The sequence below is a fragment of the Pavona decussata genome, unplaced genomic scaffold, assembly GCF_977016875.1.
Source record: "Pavona decussata unplaced genomic scaffold, jaPavDecu1.1 SCAFFOLD_59, whole genome shotgun sequence".
In the NCBI taxonomy this organism is placed as follows: domain Eukaryota; kingdom Metazoa; phylum Cnidaria; class Anthozoa; order Scleractinia; family Agariciidae; genus Pavona; species Pavona decussata.
The window spans coordinates 1,330,171-1,347,754 of NW_028145481.1; the positions used below are offsets into that span (position 1 = coordinate 1,330,171).

At 40.2% G+C, this 17,584-nt stretch overlaps 2 protein-coding genes and 1 pseudogene across 2 annotated transcripts; 1 reads left to right on the forward strand and 2 right to left on the reverse strand.

Moving 5' to 3' along the window:
• Positions 1–235: 235 nt before the first annotated feature.
• On the reverse strand, positions 236–4,261 carry LOC146479337 (E3 ubiquitin-protein ligase TRIM45-like). The gene has a single exon (XM_085110981.1). The coding sequence runs from the start codon at positions 3,757–3,759 to the stop codon at positions 1,585–1,587; it is 2,175 nt and encodes a 724-aa protein (XP_084967107.1). The 5' UTR covers positions 3,760–4,261; the 3' UTR covers positions 236–1,584.
• Positions 4,262–6,664: 2,403 nt separating this feature from the next.
• LOC146479338 (uncharacterized) lies at positions 6,665–8,636 on the reverse strand (annotated as a pseudogene).
• Positions 8,637–15,139: 6,503 nt separating this feature from the next.
• On the forward strand, positions 15,140–17,568 carry LOC146479339 (uncharacterized). The gene is made up of 3 exons (XM_085110861.1): positions 15,140–15,308; positions 16,467–16,609; positions 17,467–17,568. The coding sequence occupies exons 1-3, from the start codon at positions 15,224–15,226 to the stop codon at positions 17,566–17,568; spliced, it is 330 nt and encodes a 109-aa protein (XP_084966987.1). The 5' UTR covers positions 15,140–15,223.
• The last annotated feature ends 16 nt before the right edge of the window (positions 17,569–17,584 follow it).

Sequence of the window (17,584 nt, forward strand, 5' to 3'; positions counted from 1 at the left end):
AGAACTTCGTACGGGGTTTTGACTGGCTTATAAGCGGAGGGGCCTATATCCGAGGGGGCTTATAACCGGAATAAAAAAAAGTTCCGTAACGAGCTATAGCCGTGTCGGATCGAAATACGTTTTGCTTTTACTGGTTTTTAATTTTTATTAAAACGTCATAATAAATCGAATTCATTTCAATATTTGGAACAAAATTAAAAAGTGATGTACAGTAATGCTACAGTTAAGCATTGAAAAATTACTTTAATGGTATTTTACAATAAAGTTGTACGGTAGCCGTGACATAAAGAGTAGATAATCAAAGACTCCTGTGAGCCAATTCTTGAATGCAGAAGTGAATAGTGGTAACCGTATTTTAATTATTAAATTAATTAGAACTGAATTGCTCGTTTTCACTTAAATCTATTCGGCACAGGATGCAAGGAATCGTTCCAGTTTTAACAACGAATTTGAATCCATCAGTTTGACTGACTTGGAATGACTTAACTTTAGTATCACACAATACATTTGTTAAAATTATACTTCTCAAACTCATTAATAATTCATCAAGCCATAACAAAGCAATTCACTTCCGTGAAGGAGGTTTAGAAGTGTGATCTTAATTATCATAAGTTTTTGTGAACTTTTGCTTTGAATGTTTCCAAGAATTATCGATAGTTTGAGAAGTTATATCAAACACTCGAAAGAGTGTTTCCTCCTATTTCCAAACACCTCGAAGTTGGCTAAAAAAACTCGGCTGCGCCTCGTTTTTCCAACCTACTTCTCGGTGTTTGGAAGTTGGAGGAAACACTCTTCCTCGTGTTTGATATATTACATGAAAATCAATCGGTATAAACAAGCAAGATTCGGACCGTTTCTATGTTGTTATTTAGGCTGCGTTGTGAGACGTATGAGGGAAAACAGGAGGAAGCTCTTTAATGTCACGTGAATTCCTCGTTCCCTGATATCCCGTCCACTATAAACAGAAGCGCCTCCGATACATACAGGTTACCTTTTACACTTTTATAAAAGCTTTTTTTCTATAATTGATTCAAGTATATATATGACATAATAGTAAACTTTTTCCCGCTCAAACAAACGAAACATCTGTGGCCCACACTTTGTGACTTGTTAAATATATCTTTTGTCTTTTTCATGCCCAAGCTTTAAAATAATTCCTTTTGACGGTTAAAATCAGTTGACCTTATCTTAAGAATTCTGCCAATCAATTTGGCTTTCAAATTTCATTATTCCATCAAAGTCATGTGACCATACTTTAAAAACCAACTCAGTGCTCGTGTGACTATGTTACAATAAATACAGTAAGTATAAAGTATTTTAAGTAAGTATATTACATTATTAATTTTGAAGTAAGTATTGGAACATCGATCTAAAATACCGAGCTTCTGTAAACTTCCAAAACTTGCCAAAAAGGTCGTAGTTTCCTTTTAGATTATGCAATTGTAAGAAGATATAAACAACTACTTTTGATTTTTCGTCGACATTTTTAAACTGCGTCAAGACACGCACTAAATAAGCGCAAGCTTAAACAAAGCTTCTCCTAATTGAAAGCATCGATAAGGTTCTCTTTTACGGTTCTAGTGTTTATTTTAAGAGATATACTTTTTTCGCTCCAATATCGGTCACTAAAATCCGTCCATCTGGCGTTGTAACTATCCCACAGGGACATCGTAGCTTAGTAACAGTTTTTCCGCTGAAAGAGCCTTCCAATGAAAACTGAACAATTCGATTATTGTCAGTATCACAAACAAGAATGTTGTGATGATCGCCACATTTCTCAACACACAGACCCCAGGGCCAGTTCAACTGTCCATCACCTTTGCCTTCTTCTCCAATCTTGCGCAGAAACTTCCCTGAACGATCAAAGATTTTTAAACAGCTGTTCCAGCCGTCACAAACAATGAACATGTTTTGATGGAAAATACATCCAGTGGGAGAGGTTAGTTTTTCTGAGCCGCTATCTCCAAATATAAACACTGGTTCACCATCCACTGTGAAGACCTGAATTCTATTGTTGCCCCAGTCGACTACAGCAACGCGTCCTTCACCATCCATACAAACACTTTTTGGATTCACCAACTCGCGGGCGCCTGCTCCCTGTTTTCCAAAAGCTTTCATAAAGTTCCCCGTGTGTACATTAAACTGCTGGATGCGGTGATTCTCATCATCCGCCACTAGAATGTGGTCGTCATTTAAATATGTTACACCAGCTGGATTCTCAAGCTGCCCTGCTCTTTTTCCTTTGCTGCCAAATTTTGTCAGATAGTTTCCTTCCTTATCGAAGGTCAGGATACAATGACCATTCCTGTCAGTTACAGCAATCAGCCCTTTACTGTTCACAGCAATATCGCGCGGATTTTGAAGAATTTCTTCTTGCAAATCCAATTCACCCACAATTTCAAGCCGACGTTCCATCACCTGGACAATGAAAGGACTCTGATGAAGACTGTCTCCGTTTATAGTTACTTTAATGCTGTACGTGCCTGGCACTTTAGGAGTAAACTTCACCAGGAAATTTTTATCTTCTCTTTTGAAGGTCGTCATACTTCCTACTTGTCCATCGTGTTCCACGAGAACTTCAACGTGAAATGTTCCTTGATCTGCATTAATTAATTTTAGAGAGATTACTAACTCTGTTTCTACTCCAGCTTGGAAATCTTGAGTCAGTCCTTCTACAATTGGTTCGCTGATTGCAGTGACACCGAAGGTTAAATTCTCTGGTTCAGCAGTCGAGACAAACTTCAGAAATGAGCCAACCGGAAGTGCTGGGGCCGTGATCTTGTTAAGATCTTCAAACCGCTTTTCTAGGTTTTTCTTGCTCTGCATGATATCTGAACTTGAGCTTCTTTGAACTAGGTTGCTAGCAAACTCGACTGCTTGATTCATTTGTTTGACCAACGACTGTACTTGTGCCTTGGCGGCGTTTAATTTCTCATTTCTCGACACGCGCGTGTTCTCGATCGCGGCAATGCCCTCTCGCTCGCGTTCTCGAATCTTGTTGATCATTTGTTCGGCCGTTTGGGAAACTTTCTGTTTAGCGGCTATGGAGTTAGTTTCCAGATTAACGGCTGTTTGCTCAAACTCACCAATCAAATCGCTACAGACTTTGCTTTTTTCTTTGATCAACTCGGCTGCCGCCATGACTTTAGCTTTCTCGACGTCAGCTGCTTTGTCAAGTGGATCAAAAGTATGATTCTTGTGATCTGTCACAACACAAATCTGGCACACACAAGTCTGGCAGTCGATGCAAAAAAACCTCGTAACCTCTCGCTCGTGGTACTGCTGAAAGCAAAACGATTGTCGCTTTAGAAGAGCCTCGTAGTCTTGTGCTTGAAAGTGTTTTATTGGTCTGACTTTGTGTCCTTCAAACGCCACATTTCTTAGAAGTTCATGTGCGTTTACACAGTCAGGGCACATGAATTTTCCGCATTCGAAGCAAAAGCTTGTCTCAGCGCTCTTTTTCCTACAGTTGCCGCAATTAATCTCGCTTCCATCGTCACTCTGCTGTACAGCAAGAACACCTAGCAAACTGTTCTGAAGAAAACCGGTCGGCAATTTATCGAAGCTCTCAGGGACGTCAACTTGGGCCTGACACTCAGGACAGCGAAATTTTCCACGTTGTTCGGTTGTTAGAGCGTGTCTCTTCAAACATTCGCAACAGAAGGTGTGCAGACATGTTATTGTCTTGGGTTCGGTGAAAGTATCCAAACAAATTGAACATGTAACGTGTTCTTTTAGGTTTTTTAGGAGAGATTCCATCGCAAATGCTAAACTTAATCTCGAAATCGCTGAAGCACACCCAGCAATTTAAGACATTCAACCGACAGGTCAATTTCTGTCTAACCTTGTGGCCTCAAAACAGCTTTTTGTGTTAAGCGCGTTGTTGCACGACATAAGTTCTGGTTGCGTGATTTATTAATCTCTGCCTTCTCCGCAGGCCTTTCTTATGTGTGCGAGCGTGAAAAACAAGATGGGGGAATCGAGCTCAAAGCGCCAAGTGTTTTGGTAAGGGAAGGTATATAATGCGAGTAATTTCTTAGTGTTTGTCCTGTGTAACGTTATCTTTGTTTGTTGCAGCAGCCCTTTTAGAGGTGTAAGCTCAGTATACATCGCTGTGAATGTAGAGGTTTTTGATGAAAGTCAAATCTCCACACATGAAGAATAGTAGACTGAGCGTCACGTGTAAGTAGTGGCGGTTGGAAGAGAATATGACCACAGGTTTACCATCTTTAGTTTGGCGTTGCTCTGTGCTTTTTGATGTTTTGGCACAAACAAGTCTTCGTAATATTCTGGCCGTTTTAACAGAAAAATAAAATGAAAAGTGGTTACGGAATTCCCTCGAAACTTCGTAACCAGGATCTCTCGGAAGGAAAAACTTAGCCTGGGAACGCCGGGTTGAAGTTTGCCGTGTTTTACTGCTGAGTTTTTTGCCGATTCGTGTTAGAGGAAACGAACAAAGACGTCACGTGCTCTTATCTCTTGTTTACCAGTGATCTCTTTGTTCACTCGCGATTGATATCTGAGGAAACAAGATGCCTATACTGGCATTTACGCGTGATGCTGTGTCTGATTTATTTCCACTGTACGCTTCGCAGATTTTTAAAGCAGGCGCGTAGCTAAGGTTTCGATAGGGGTGTTCGTTGAGCCCCAAATCTTGCTGAGCGCCGGAGCTCTTACTAGGGGGGTCCGGGGGCATGCTCCCCCTGAAATTTTTGAAAATCTAGGTTTCCAGAAACCTCATTCACGGCTGCATTTTGAGACCCATTTTAGGCAAATCACAACTTTGTTATACAGCAGCTTTTTAAGCTATATACATCACTTCGACGGCATAATTGTTTCAACTTAAACAAGAAAGTTCGGATCTTGTGTCTTATAGGGGGCCTCGATCGATGGTAACGGTCGATATGTCGGTCGACACACGGTCGACTCACGGTCGATATCTCGGTCGATGTATCCACCGAGTATCGGTCGATTGTCGGTCGAGTATCGGGCGAGTGTCGGTCGAGCATCGGCCGCTATATAGGCGACGTATCGACCGATCATTGGATCACCTTCGGTCGAGAGATCGACCGACAGTCGGTCGCGATAGCATCGGCAGAGTGTCGGCAATTTATCGGTGAACCGTCGGTCAAGTATCGGTAAAGTATCGGTCGATGCATCGGCCGATACTCGGTCGACACGAAAAAGGAACGAGGAGTTTGCTTTGTTTTAAACCGGTTAAACCGGGACACTACAGTGTAATACGCTGGCATATTTTTGCGCTTTCTCTTGACCTAACGTGGTAAAATGATGCAATGGTGGAAGAATCAAATGAGATAACGACAGACTATCGACCGACTATCGGTCGTTATTGATATGACGACCGATATTGCGGTGCGCGATGTACATGAATGTCGATCGAGATAAGGAAGAAGTGTCGAAAAAACATATCGATGGAATATCGACCGATATATCGGCCGATACTATCGGCCGGTAAGCGGTGAAATATCGATGAAGTATCGGTGATGTGTCGGTGAAGTGTCGGTGTATTTCTATCTATATCGGCCGACAGCCACCTCGGTCGATACGACGACTGCCATAGAGGTACAACATCGACCGAGTCATCCCCAATTATCGACCGAGTGTCGACCGAGTAGCGACCGAGGCTCGACTGAGATATCGACCGTCAGTCGACCGTGAGTCGACCGACATATCGACCGTTACCATCGACCGAGGCCCCCATATAAGACACATGATCCGAAAGTTCAACGTACATTCCGCGCCCTGTCAAGTTCTGATAACTATTCGATCTGCTGATAGTCATACACCAAGCTGTTAAACTGCATCATTCTCGGGTGTAGGCCTTTGAACAAATTGACTATCTCGTCAAGATTGACAGGCATATCATATTTGATATGCATTAGAGCCAGGGCGGACAGCCTACTCTCTCCTCATTGCGCTTATGCAACGTTCACATTCACAAGTGAATGTTCTCAGGCGAACTTGTACGTAATTGCGCGTGAAACTCAACAAGGCTTGAACTATTAAGTTTGAAGTGAATCTCATTTCAGAACAATGCCGCATTCAGAGAATAAAACATATCGCAAAGCATGCTTTTCTATGGCTTTTTCGGGCAAAAAGTGAAACGTCATTAAAATTAATCTCCAAGGGTTCTTGACAATTTTATTTTTACTAAGGATAAGACATAAGGCCTAAAGAACGGGTTTATATCTCTATTTTTCTATGGTTGATGTATTTCGACCATAGGAACTTTATTTAAAAGTTTTTCTTCCGCCATTATTGATCTTCAAAGGGGGTTCGTTCGAGCCCCTCGAACCCCCCCTCCTACGCGCCTGTAAAGCTATCTTCCCTTCGCAATTGAAAAATTGAGATCATACCGGAAATTTCTTTCTGAAAACGTCATGACAGGGGCAGATACATATCTGACTCAAGCGCTATTCAGGGTTATTTATATTTCCTATTTATCTATTGCATTACATTGTTCGGTTTCATAGGGAATAGGGAAAACTTGAATTTGCAGCGGTTCGCAGAATAGCAGCAAATTGTTGTTTTCACGGTTCATCTAATTCTGTTGTATTCTCTTTTGAATAGGGTACTGACCGCTGTGCCGGTAAAGGGCTAGAACAAAAAGAACGGGATTATGAGCGGAACTGGCTCTAAACGATTAAAACCACAAAGACTTTGTAACAAGCAAGCGTGCATCTATTGAATCTTCAACATAGCCATCCTTTGCAGACTCTGACCGCCATCTACCGTGGCGTTTCCAACAGCGGTCTGAAATCTGAGCATTGGCTGCAGCAGTGGCACCACCTGCTCTAAACGAATGTAAACTAATATTTGCCGATTCTGGCATCAATTCCCTGAGCAGACTAATAATTGATTCCCTAGCTGCAGTATAACTGATAAGCTTTACCTTCTGGATAAGGCGAAAGACGGTTTTTTGAACTTAACTAATGGCTTAAACAGATCAGTAATCATTGTACTTTCCATCAATACATGCCAAGGACAGGTATCTTCCCAAGTTCTTGACAGGGCATGTCACTTTGTCTGACCTACCTATAACGACTTCGTCCCCTTTTCTATTCGTGAGTAACTCTAATAACTAAACGAGTTGCATAAATCTGAGTAACGTCTTGAACAGGAAGTGCTGATATTTCACTAAATCTCTGAAAAAGAAAAAAAAAAAAAAAAAAAAAAAAAAAAACGGCAAACAACAAAAGTGCCATAGCAATGTTTCTACGTACTAGTAAATCATTACAATGTTCATACTTGTTACAGCATGCCAATAATGCTTCCTTAGTGATTGGATCTTTCTTTACCACAGGTTTCACGTTTTGCCTTTTGGCCCCTTCAACGATTTTTAACTAATAGGCTTGACATGGAATTAGTGACCCCAGCAACGTCGTGCACCCATTTCAGTGCACAATAGTTCGTTTCTATCACTGATGCTGAAACACTGATGCTGAAACAAATGACTAAAATACAAATTGAGAACACAGCTAACTGTTTGGCTTTAGCAAATTCAATCCAACGATTTAACGAACGACAATAGGTATTCACAGTTCTACTAGCTTTAGCTGCAAAAACAGTTTGTTTTAGGTTTCAATTAAATTAGTGAGTTGAGCATTAGACTTGACACGATCTTGAAGCTCCATCCAGGGTCCTTGACTGAAGATGTTTAGATCTGCAAGGAGGAAGAAAATTAAGTTACCTGACATTGTAACGTTTGCCAATTATCTAGCTGAAAATATACTCAAAGCCACTTGAACATCCATAACGCTCCCTTAGTGTATCGACACAAACAAGCCACCTGTGGGCACGGACCTTCTGAAAAGGGTCTACAACAAGCTACCTGTGAGCTGTAAGATAAGATGTCTCCTGTGGACACACTAAACAATTAACAGTTTAGGCAACTTTGGCACAAGCCTCTCTCTGATAGGCATGCAAAATCCGCTATTTTGCTACTTTCCTTTCGCAGGGCCTGCCAGTCAACATAAACAGCTATAAGTTTGAACTTAAGCTTGTCTCCATAGAAAATAGAATTATACGTCCGACCTTTGATTGTAGAGACCGAGTTGAACTCTGGGATGCCCACCCAGTCTGTAACACATTTAGCGGCATGCACATCATCAGGACATAGGCCTGGCCAGAATGCAGCATCTTCCACAAAGGTACAATCAAAACTCCTTTAGCTTTACACGTCTGAAAGTGACGCCATGTCCTATAACAATTCAACAACTGTGTGTAAGTCTGGTTTCATGCTCCCTCTCGCCATGAGGCGCACCACGTTCTGGTTGTCAGTATGCCACTGTACCTTATGCCCTTTTAAGGCACTTCCAACTGACAGTAACATGTTATGTACTGCTTTGCGTTCTTTCCAGGTGGAGCTCTTAGTACTTTCCTCTACTTCCCACTGGCCCTGACAGACCAAATTCGGCTTTCCAGAAATAATGTAACCACCGCACCCCTGTTCTAATGCATCAGAATAGCCACAGACTGAAAAGCTTCTGGCTGGTCAGATAGCTTCTTACCATTTAGATGCGTCACATGTGTGTCCCAAAAAGAGAGTTCCTCAATCATTTTAGTAGAACAGGGAACAATTAAATCCCACGGCTTGCAACGTGTAATTTCAATGGCAAAGTACATGGTCTAGTATGTAAATAGACACTTGAGCCGATGGCCTGTGACATGGATATTATGCAGCCGGTAACATGAGCCAACTGTCTGGCAGTAACTGAATAAGGATTGGTCAAAATAACTGAAAGAGACGCACCAGGAGCCCACGATTCTCTGCCATATTGAAAATATGCCCCAGCCATGTCTGCATTTGCTCCGCTTCCCAATTGCATTTACTACCACTCAAAACAAACCCCAGTTTACACAGATCCTCCTTAACTTCTTTGGACGAAATAGTGTTGTTGCTAGAAAGGGCAGGTAAAGTGTTTTCATTTGAGTGAAACTGAGAGCATGAAAGAACATTTTATTTCCTTTTCTGATTTTCCAGAAATTCACTGCTATGCAATACTTGACTTTATTCCAGGAATCATGATTTACGATTGAAACTTTCCATTCGTCTTTATATGCTCTCACCAGCGAGAGAAGTTCGGCCTTCGTGTGAGAAATGGAAAAGTCAGAAAACTTTAACGACGAAGGGAGACCGTGGAATGAACAGCAAAGAATCGTTGTTCATCGTCAATACACGTACTGTGGGTTAACCTAATCCAATTGGAACTCGTAATTAAGGGCGCGTTTTCTTATCCACAATTCTGGAATAAGAATGGTTGGTAGGGAATGCTAGGAATAATTCGGATTGTCTGCATAAAAAAACCCCCGTCGGTACGGTCCTGGCAGAGTAAACATTGCGTAACAAATATGGCGGCCGACGAAGAGGCTGCCATTGCAGCCGTTATCGCAGCAATTTTCCTTGTACTTTTAGTACAATGGAATTAGAGGCAATGTTTCATTTTGTCCAAAAGTGTAACCTGAGTGTTTCCCTTGTAGAGACCTGACGTATTTGAATCCGCATCGCTCATCTCGCCGTCCGCCATCTTGGATTTTCATTCGCTACATTCTGTTCATTCTGCCCCTGGGAGCAGAATGGAAGGAATGGCATTCTGTCCATTCCGAAATAGTAATGCAGAATAGAAAAACGCGCGCATTTTACATTCTGTCCATTCTCATTCCAGAATTGTGAATAAAAAAACGCGCCCTAAGTTATATCTTCAACCTATGCCATATAAAGACCAATATAAATTGAATAATCATTAGACTATGGTACACAGGTTCGAAAGATACTCTCACTGGCCTTGTCAAAGGCTGTTCGTGTGGTGGGTACTCTAGAGCACGCTAGGAAGATTTAACAATGACAATGTCAGACAGTGACGGTCCGTACGAGATAACACCGTCCCTTAGACCGAGCACGAAAATCTGAGAAATACCAGTCGCACCCCTTGTCCTTTGACACCAGTGCGCGCACCAGAAAATAAAATCTAAAAAATTTCAACCTCTTTAGGTGCTGACGAGTCCTCAATTTAGGTTCAATTGCCTTTCATAAATTTGACCATTAAGCTACGTAGAGTCTTATTTCTCTGAAAGTAGATTTAATTACTTACTTCATTATGGACGTAAGTGCGGTTTGCCTACTAGACACGAAAGAGGAGTTTCAGAAACCTATTTCTCTCGACTACCTCTAAGCTATACTTAGTAGCGTGTTTGTTGATGATCATCACCAAATGCATTTGCTCTATGCTTCTGGTCAACTTGAGTTTTGACGGCCATGTTCCACCCCCACCCCATCTCCCTTCCCGCCTATATCCCACCAAATAATAGCAAAAACGCAACAAAAGAAAATAAAACGAAACAAGACAAAGGAAAAATCTCAGTTGCGGTGGTTTTTTTCAGGATCTTTATCCTTCTTATTTTGGAATTTTATTCCTACTTCATTTTTTTCTTTTTATGGGCAAATGTTGGGGCTTGTCCTACTGGTGTAACGCCGATAATACTTGTCACGCAACCTGAGTCGAGTGACAACTGGCTTAGACTAGTTGACGACGATTGAGGAAGAAGAGGACAAAAATTTTTGCTTGATTAACAAAGAATCTGACGCCTTCACATGTGATCTACTACAAATATCTGGACTGCAGATAAGTAAGAGCATTTAAATTCCTCAAAGTCAGACTATAAATTAAGGTTAAACTCTTACCTTAAAAGACCTTAAAATTCGATCAGCCCTTCCGTCTGCAATAATGCAGAATAATGTTGTGTATTTCCAGTTAACATTTTATCACCATCAGTGACTCATCTCGAACAGAGCAGTATTTTCGACAAACACACAGGGAAAAAAAGATTGATTGGCAAGTGTATTTATACAGATGGGCATAGAGAAGATTTTTTGTTTCTACTTTCTGGTCATAAATGTATACAGAGGTAAAACAACGGACGCGTTTCATCCATGTGGCAAGTCGAGAAACGGCTGATGTTTACATTTACGTCGGTGCGCGATTTTTTTCAGTTTTTTCTTGCGGTGGACTTCATTCGTAATATTTTAGGCAAATTCTGTTTTAGGTCACGTAAAAAGGGAGCATTTACACTTTCTAGCTTAAGGTTACCCTATACCTTCAGAGGTGTCTCGCGTCCAAGCGATTTAGCGCGTCCGGTTTAAACTGTAGATACCTGAACCCTTATATCAAATTAAAGCTTTATATAATGCTGGCTATCAAACTAAACCAAGAATTTTGAAGTAAAATGAATCGCCAAATTTTTAGCGCTGTTTTTTTTAATCAATTTTTTCACTTTGGAGGAGCCACTTCAAAGAGCTAAAACTCAAAAGGAATTTGTTCGTTTGCCTGCAAATTTGGACAGTAGCTAGTTTAACATATAAACAACAAAAACGTGTCTGCGAATTTTTTCTTTCGAAATATTTTTTCTCCGAGAGCGATTTTTGTACGATCACTCCACATTTTTTTCATCCTATTTCGAAAATACTCTATAACTTTTCATTGCGATTGAATATGGCAAAACGCAGAAACGTTTTTTAGCGCTTTGTGTCCCGAAACTGAGGAGCAAATTACTTAGCGAAAGACAAAATTCGCTTTGACTTGTAGCTTTAAAAAGGTGATTCGGACGCTTGCATTTAGAGGTCGTGAAAAATTCGGCAGTTTATTTTATTTCAAAATTCTTGGTATAGTTTAATAGCCAGTTCTATAAGCTTTAATTTGATATAGGGGCTTAGGTATCTACAGTTTAAACTGGACGCGCTACATCGCTTAAACGCGAGACACCTCTGAAGGTATAGGGTAATCTTAAAAATAACGGAAATTTCACCTGAAAAGAATCAATTGATAACTTAATGCTAATATGGGGAGCACTCAAGTTTAAAGCTAGTTATTTACGTGTATGAAAGCACGAGATGAAACCAGAGACCTGGCTTTTATCTAAACGCTTCCGTGAACTGTATTGACACGTGCAAAGTAACAGGAGGAAGATGAAGTACTGAAATGGCGAATTGTGTCAAAGTGCATTCCACACATCTCGACCTAGCGCGCTCACTTTTCACGGGCCAAACTACATATTTTAACATGATAAATAAAAACAATTGCCCATTCAAAAAAGTTATTTTATTACCAGTATATTTGTATACCCCCGATGATATGGTCATCTGAAATATGGCAAAAATCACTCTATCTAACGAATAGCAAACATTGTATTCTTTACGTAGGCAACTTCAAATAAAAGAATGCTTAGGTCGATATAAAATATAGTTTGGAAGCAAGCACAAGGGATCTAAAAACGATTGTGAAAACATCAACTCGAGAAAACGTTGCCTTGTCTTGAACGCGGAGAGTTTTGAAAATGTACTAATTTGCATAATTTCAATTGGGCCATCAGACACATTTAGGCCGATTTTGAACTTTCCCAATTTTTGCCAAGATAAAAATTCGCTGGAACTTTTGAATATTATTTTTGAAAATAGTTCACCAAAAGGGTCGTTTGGGGCATATAAAAAGAAATTCGAATTTTCGCTTCTGTCCCCGGATTCTTGAAAGTTACTGACTGAACGGCTCTTTAAGTTATTATCGTGCATAAATAAATAAAGGCTTTATTTCTTGAAATTCTACTTCCTACTTGCTCACTGTGTCATCATCCTTAATGTGACGTGCGTTGTAGCGGTGGGAATAACTATCCCTTTTATCGTGTGGGTCCTTGTTTAATGTTTTTTCTCAGGTAGAAAGATCACCGTCTCCCCTCTCCCCTCCACCTGGTATGAAGCAGCTAATTGCGCTTATACGCCAAGCGCTTCAATCCAGGAAGTTCAGATAACAAGTGTAACACCCTGAGACAGAGGTGAATAAAGGTGATGCGCATGTTCATTACGTCATGTGGACATTCATTTACAACAAAATTGAGGCAAATGTTTTTCCTTTTATTGACAGGGCTAAATTCGTTTCAAACTAAATTTAGAAAATAATTAGCATTTTCATCTGAAAACACCAGACACTGTTAGCTCATTTCGCGTATATAAATGTTTACAAGATGTGTTCTGAATTTATGATCCACTGTTAAGTTGCCTTACGTACCACCATTCAAAATCTTTTCACGGGCGGATGTTAACCAAGAATTCACAAACAATTGTTTCAGCGTAATTTCGGTTTGGACCCCCTGAGTTGATTTAGATATTAATCTGATTCTGTTCAGTTTTGAACGCGGCTCATGAACTGAAATGCCTTAACACGATATTAAATAGCAGAAAAACGAGGAAACGTACTTCCTCTCTTGGCTTAATTCAATTTTGCATACACCTGTTTAGTCTCCGTCTTTCGGGTTTGCTCTACATTATTTTTTTCCGACCCTATACGCATGACATTTTGTGAAAACTGTTACATCTTTTGCTGTAAACAATATCGGACAGCTGTTTAACTGGAAACATCCTGGTTACTCCAGACTTGCGCTCAAGGCTTTTGGACGCCTTTTAATATCTGCCAAACAAATAAAAAACATGGTTCCTCCAAAAAATAAATCTCCCAAAAGTCATCATCCATCCACATAAAATTGAGGGTGTTTTTCATTTATCAGAACTGGTTAATTTATCAGACCGGTCAGTCGATTAATTGGGTCACTGTGAAGGCTTTATTCTGCAAAACTTTCAGACTTGAACAATCCAAAAATGGTACCTCCTATTCAGAAGAAATTCGAGGGACTAGCATGTAACCAGACCTTCAAATTTGCGCGTTCCCTTTGAGAACCGTGATTTGGTCTGGCAGGCCAGTTCTGGTATAGGGAAAGCGGCCTTAGATAAGTGAAATGAAGGACCGCGGTAGAAATTGGTGTTGCGGAAATTTAATTTTTGATGACCCAAAGATGTTTTCAATTAAATTATTAAGTTTTGACCATTTTTTCGAAGACACAGCCGTATCGAACACTATTGAATTAATTATTCTTACAAAGTTTATATGACTTAAAGTGGTTTGCTAAACGTTTTGACTATTTTCTCGAAGACACAGCCGTATCGAACACTTCCCTGACCGTGAAATCAGCCTTGCTCTTTTTTTAGATTATTTACTGTATTGAATCAATTTTTCTTACAAAGTTTATATGACTATATGACGTGAAGTGGTTTGCTAAAAGACTAATTTCTAACATTCTAGGAGAAAGTCTTTATTTGTCCCCATGGTGATGTCAATATTTAATAAATTTGAAAAAAAAATACTTTCTTTCAAGAAAATTTAAGATGATGACTTTGCTGATTGTGCAAATAAGAACAACCATGGAGCGCTTCGATGGAGCTATTATGACTTGTTAGACTCAAATCAGCTCAGACCGGCTTGATTTAGTCTGAATCGTCAGCCCGGTTTTCACCTACTGTTGCAAGTTCGAGCTGTCATTTAACTAAAAAAGTAGCACTATTTTACCCAAAAATGATAACTGTAACGGCGACTTGGATTATACGTAATTCTGTGTGACGAAGAGAAGAATGTAACAAATACAGACCATCTCCAGCTTTTCTGCAATAAACTGTGCTTAGTTATCAATAGTTGAATAACAAAACAACCAGATCCTGCTCAATCTTACGGAATATGGGATAAGTATGGGATAATATTCCCCGCAGGATATGGTTAACTTTGGGTTAGCTTTTCACGTTGTGCTTACGCGAAATAGAGTAATGAACCCTTTACGATACGTTTTACCTACAAAGATACCCCTGCACACGCAGTATACCCTAGTATATCATGAATACATATCCCTTGGCATAAGCGTGACATGAAAGAGTAACGTAAACTTATGAATTGGTAACCTCGCCTCCAAGGCCTCGCTTACCCTTCCACAATGGTGTCGTCAACCTACTTCCCAGGGTCTCTCCTCTTCGCGTCCCAGGGAGCGAAAGAGGGACGTAAAGAGGGGAGACCCTGGGAATGAGGTTGTGGTGTGTTTTCCGTGAAAAGGTCTATATACATGTACCTAGCCAGTCGGTTCGTAAGGCTTATGAAAAACAAATTTTTACGCTGAAATTATGTCCTCCGCTTCACCTTTGCAAGGAATCGGCTTTTGCGTAGGAAGGGTGAAAGATAATTCTTTAAAAGGATAATTAAAGACCACCTGCTCTCCCGGAGGAAATCGGTATTTGTAGACAAAACATGTTAATGGCTGTTAATAATGCCATTAGAAGAGCTGAATTAGCTCTTGACACTGCTGCTTCTAACGAAACCTCGGGCTTGGTAAGAGAAAAATGGCGTCCATGAAAAGGCCCCAGATTACAAGCGGCTTTGCTGTTGTATCAACATTGTTTGTTACAATCTCGAGCTCAACACTTGGTGAGTTTCACTTCATAATTCGTTCACGTAAAAAATGAAATAACACGAGTTAGCTTGGTATAAGGAGTACGTACACATAACGAATTCAGAGAGATATACTGAGGTATAAGAAAGCCGATGTGTGAGGACTGTGTAATGAACAGCCGTTTGATTACTTAAGTTTGTGTACACTGAATCATGATCGAAGTGTATAACATACCGATATTTTCTTAGCATACATATAGCCTGGCGTATAGTGATCCTAATGCGGGTCTTCAGTTTATAACTCAAATTTGAGTCATTTATATTTTTGGCTGATTAGATCTCTCACAGATCCTGCGTAAACCTGCAGCATTTTCGTTGTGCGGTTCCTTGTTTATTGTTTGCTTATTTATAAAGCCACTTCCTTTATTTTCTAAAGACGACCCTGTATACTGACTGTCTACCACTTGGGTTAGGGATGGAGATGATTGAAAGCTGCATTAAGAAATATCACAAAATAGCAACATTGTATGTCCCGTTATTCACATGATTATAACCAGGTTTCTCCTTAGTCAAACACTATTTGAATTTCCTGTTTTGCTAGCCCTTAATTATTGATAAGATCTTTTGGTAGCTATGATTAAATTTATTTTGGTCCGCGAAGATAAATTAACGATGAATTCATGACAATATAGCTTTTACTTGTATTTCACCGCAAAGTTTCATTCACTGGCTCAAAACTTCACCCTACCAGGTAAAGCGTAGTAGCTGCGCCCGCGACTGTTCTCAGTTCTGAAAACCTTATTTTACCTTATTTTAACCTTATTTTATATCTTCTTCGAACAAACTTGTTATGACCAGTTTTCCAAGAACCACATTAGATGACTCTGAGAAGATTCGTTTAATTTAAGAATTTTACGGTCTTCTTTTGGTAAAAACAAATACCGAACAGTACCTAGCAGTATGCAGGATATTTGTCCCATGAACCTAGTTTAATGGCCTTAGCTCCCAGACGTCTCCTGTAGCTCAGTGGTAGAGCATCCAAACTAGTAATCGGAAGGTCTTAGGTTCGACTCCTGATAGGAGCACTCGGATTTATTTTTTCCGAGTATGCCTGTGTCACTTTCAGAATAATACATCATTCTCAACAAAAATTATTTTTATTTATGAAGACCTCCGCCTTTCCCCTAATTCTAGTTCTCACAGAACAAATGATTATGAAGGTTAATGCAACATCAACCCCAACACGGAACAAGAGTGAGTCTGATGGGGCTGTCAGTGGACTGCTCGTGTTTGGAGCGTTGATATTAAGTGTGGTGATTTTAGTGTTCCTTGTTTGGGTAAGTGTAAAAATAATTAATGGTATTGTGCACTACCGGACCATGTTTCTTTATGCGCAGCTTAGAATAAGGATATAGCCAGCTCCAGAGTTCTGGGGCCCTTTCCATGTTGCCAAAAGTTTTGATCTAATCGGTTGAAATGTAAATAGTACGCGTGGATCAAACCAAAATTTTCCGGAACAAACGGAAGGAATTTGGGGGCACTCTTCTTTTCCCCTTTCAACCGGTTGGAACGGAAATCAGTATCGTTCCATTTACACAAAATTCCCATTTCCACTTTGTTGTCGTCTTGCGGCATCACCTTACTTCTTTGAACTACCAGTGAGATTGTAAATTTGGAATGACTGGAAAAAGCCTTTCCATTTGACCATTTGACACGGAAAGTTTAAGAACTTGCCCACCGAAAAAGAGGATCCATTGACCAGCCTTAAGCAAGGTGACCTCCTAAAGCAAGGCGGTGACCTCCTTAAGTAAGACACCTTGCTCCATATTCTACTGTATTTTTCCACCCAACAGTGTATAACTCTACATAGTGCATCAACAAGCTGTGAACCAAAGACCAGTGCAGGAGAGAGGAAGAGACTTCACAAGAAGCGACTCCTCTTGCTGGACGAGGGGAAAGAGTGTGAAATAGAGGCCTTAGATATTTTTGGAGACTAAAATATAAATGAATCTTCATCTCCATTTCTGATCAATATAATGCCCTAAAATGCCTCTCTTCCTGCGCCATTGGGGAAAAGCAATTAAGCGAAATTAACATTGCCAATTCAAAGTGCTCAAAATCTATACCCCGGGGTAAACCTTTATTTTACAAATAAACAGTGTACTGAATGGTTTGTGTTTCTTGCATATGGTAGGTTCTCAGACAAAACTGGAAACGTAAAGTGGAATCTCGCTGTTACGAAAAATTGTTGCGTGACCGTATGCTAATTTACTCTAGAATATTCTTGCATATTTAATTAGTTTTGCATCATA

What these genes read in the sequence shown, in the direction of transcription:
- LOC146479337 (XM_085110981.1), bottom strand. Translation starts at nt 3,759, where the DNA reads ATGGAATCTCTCCTAAAAAACCTAAAAGAACACGTTACATGTTCAATT.
- LOC146479339 (XM_085110861.1), top strand. Translation starts at nt 15,224, where the DNA reads ATGGCGTCCATGAAAAGGCCCCAGATTACAAGCGGCTTTGCTGTTGTA. An exon ending in AATCTCGAGCTCAACACTTG is followed by an intron (nt 15,309 to 16,466) that starts GTGAGTTTCACT and finishes CCCTAATTCTAG; the next exon opens with TTCTCACAGAACAAATGATT. An exon ending in TTTTAGTGTTCCTTGTTTGG is followed by an intron (nt 16,610 to 17,466) that starts GTAAGTGTAAAA and finishes TGCATATGGTAG; the next exon opens with GTTCTCAGACAAAACTGGAA.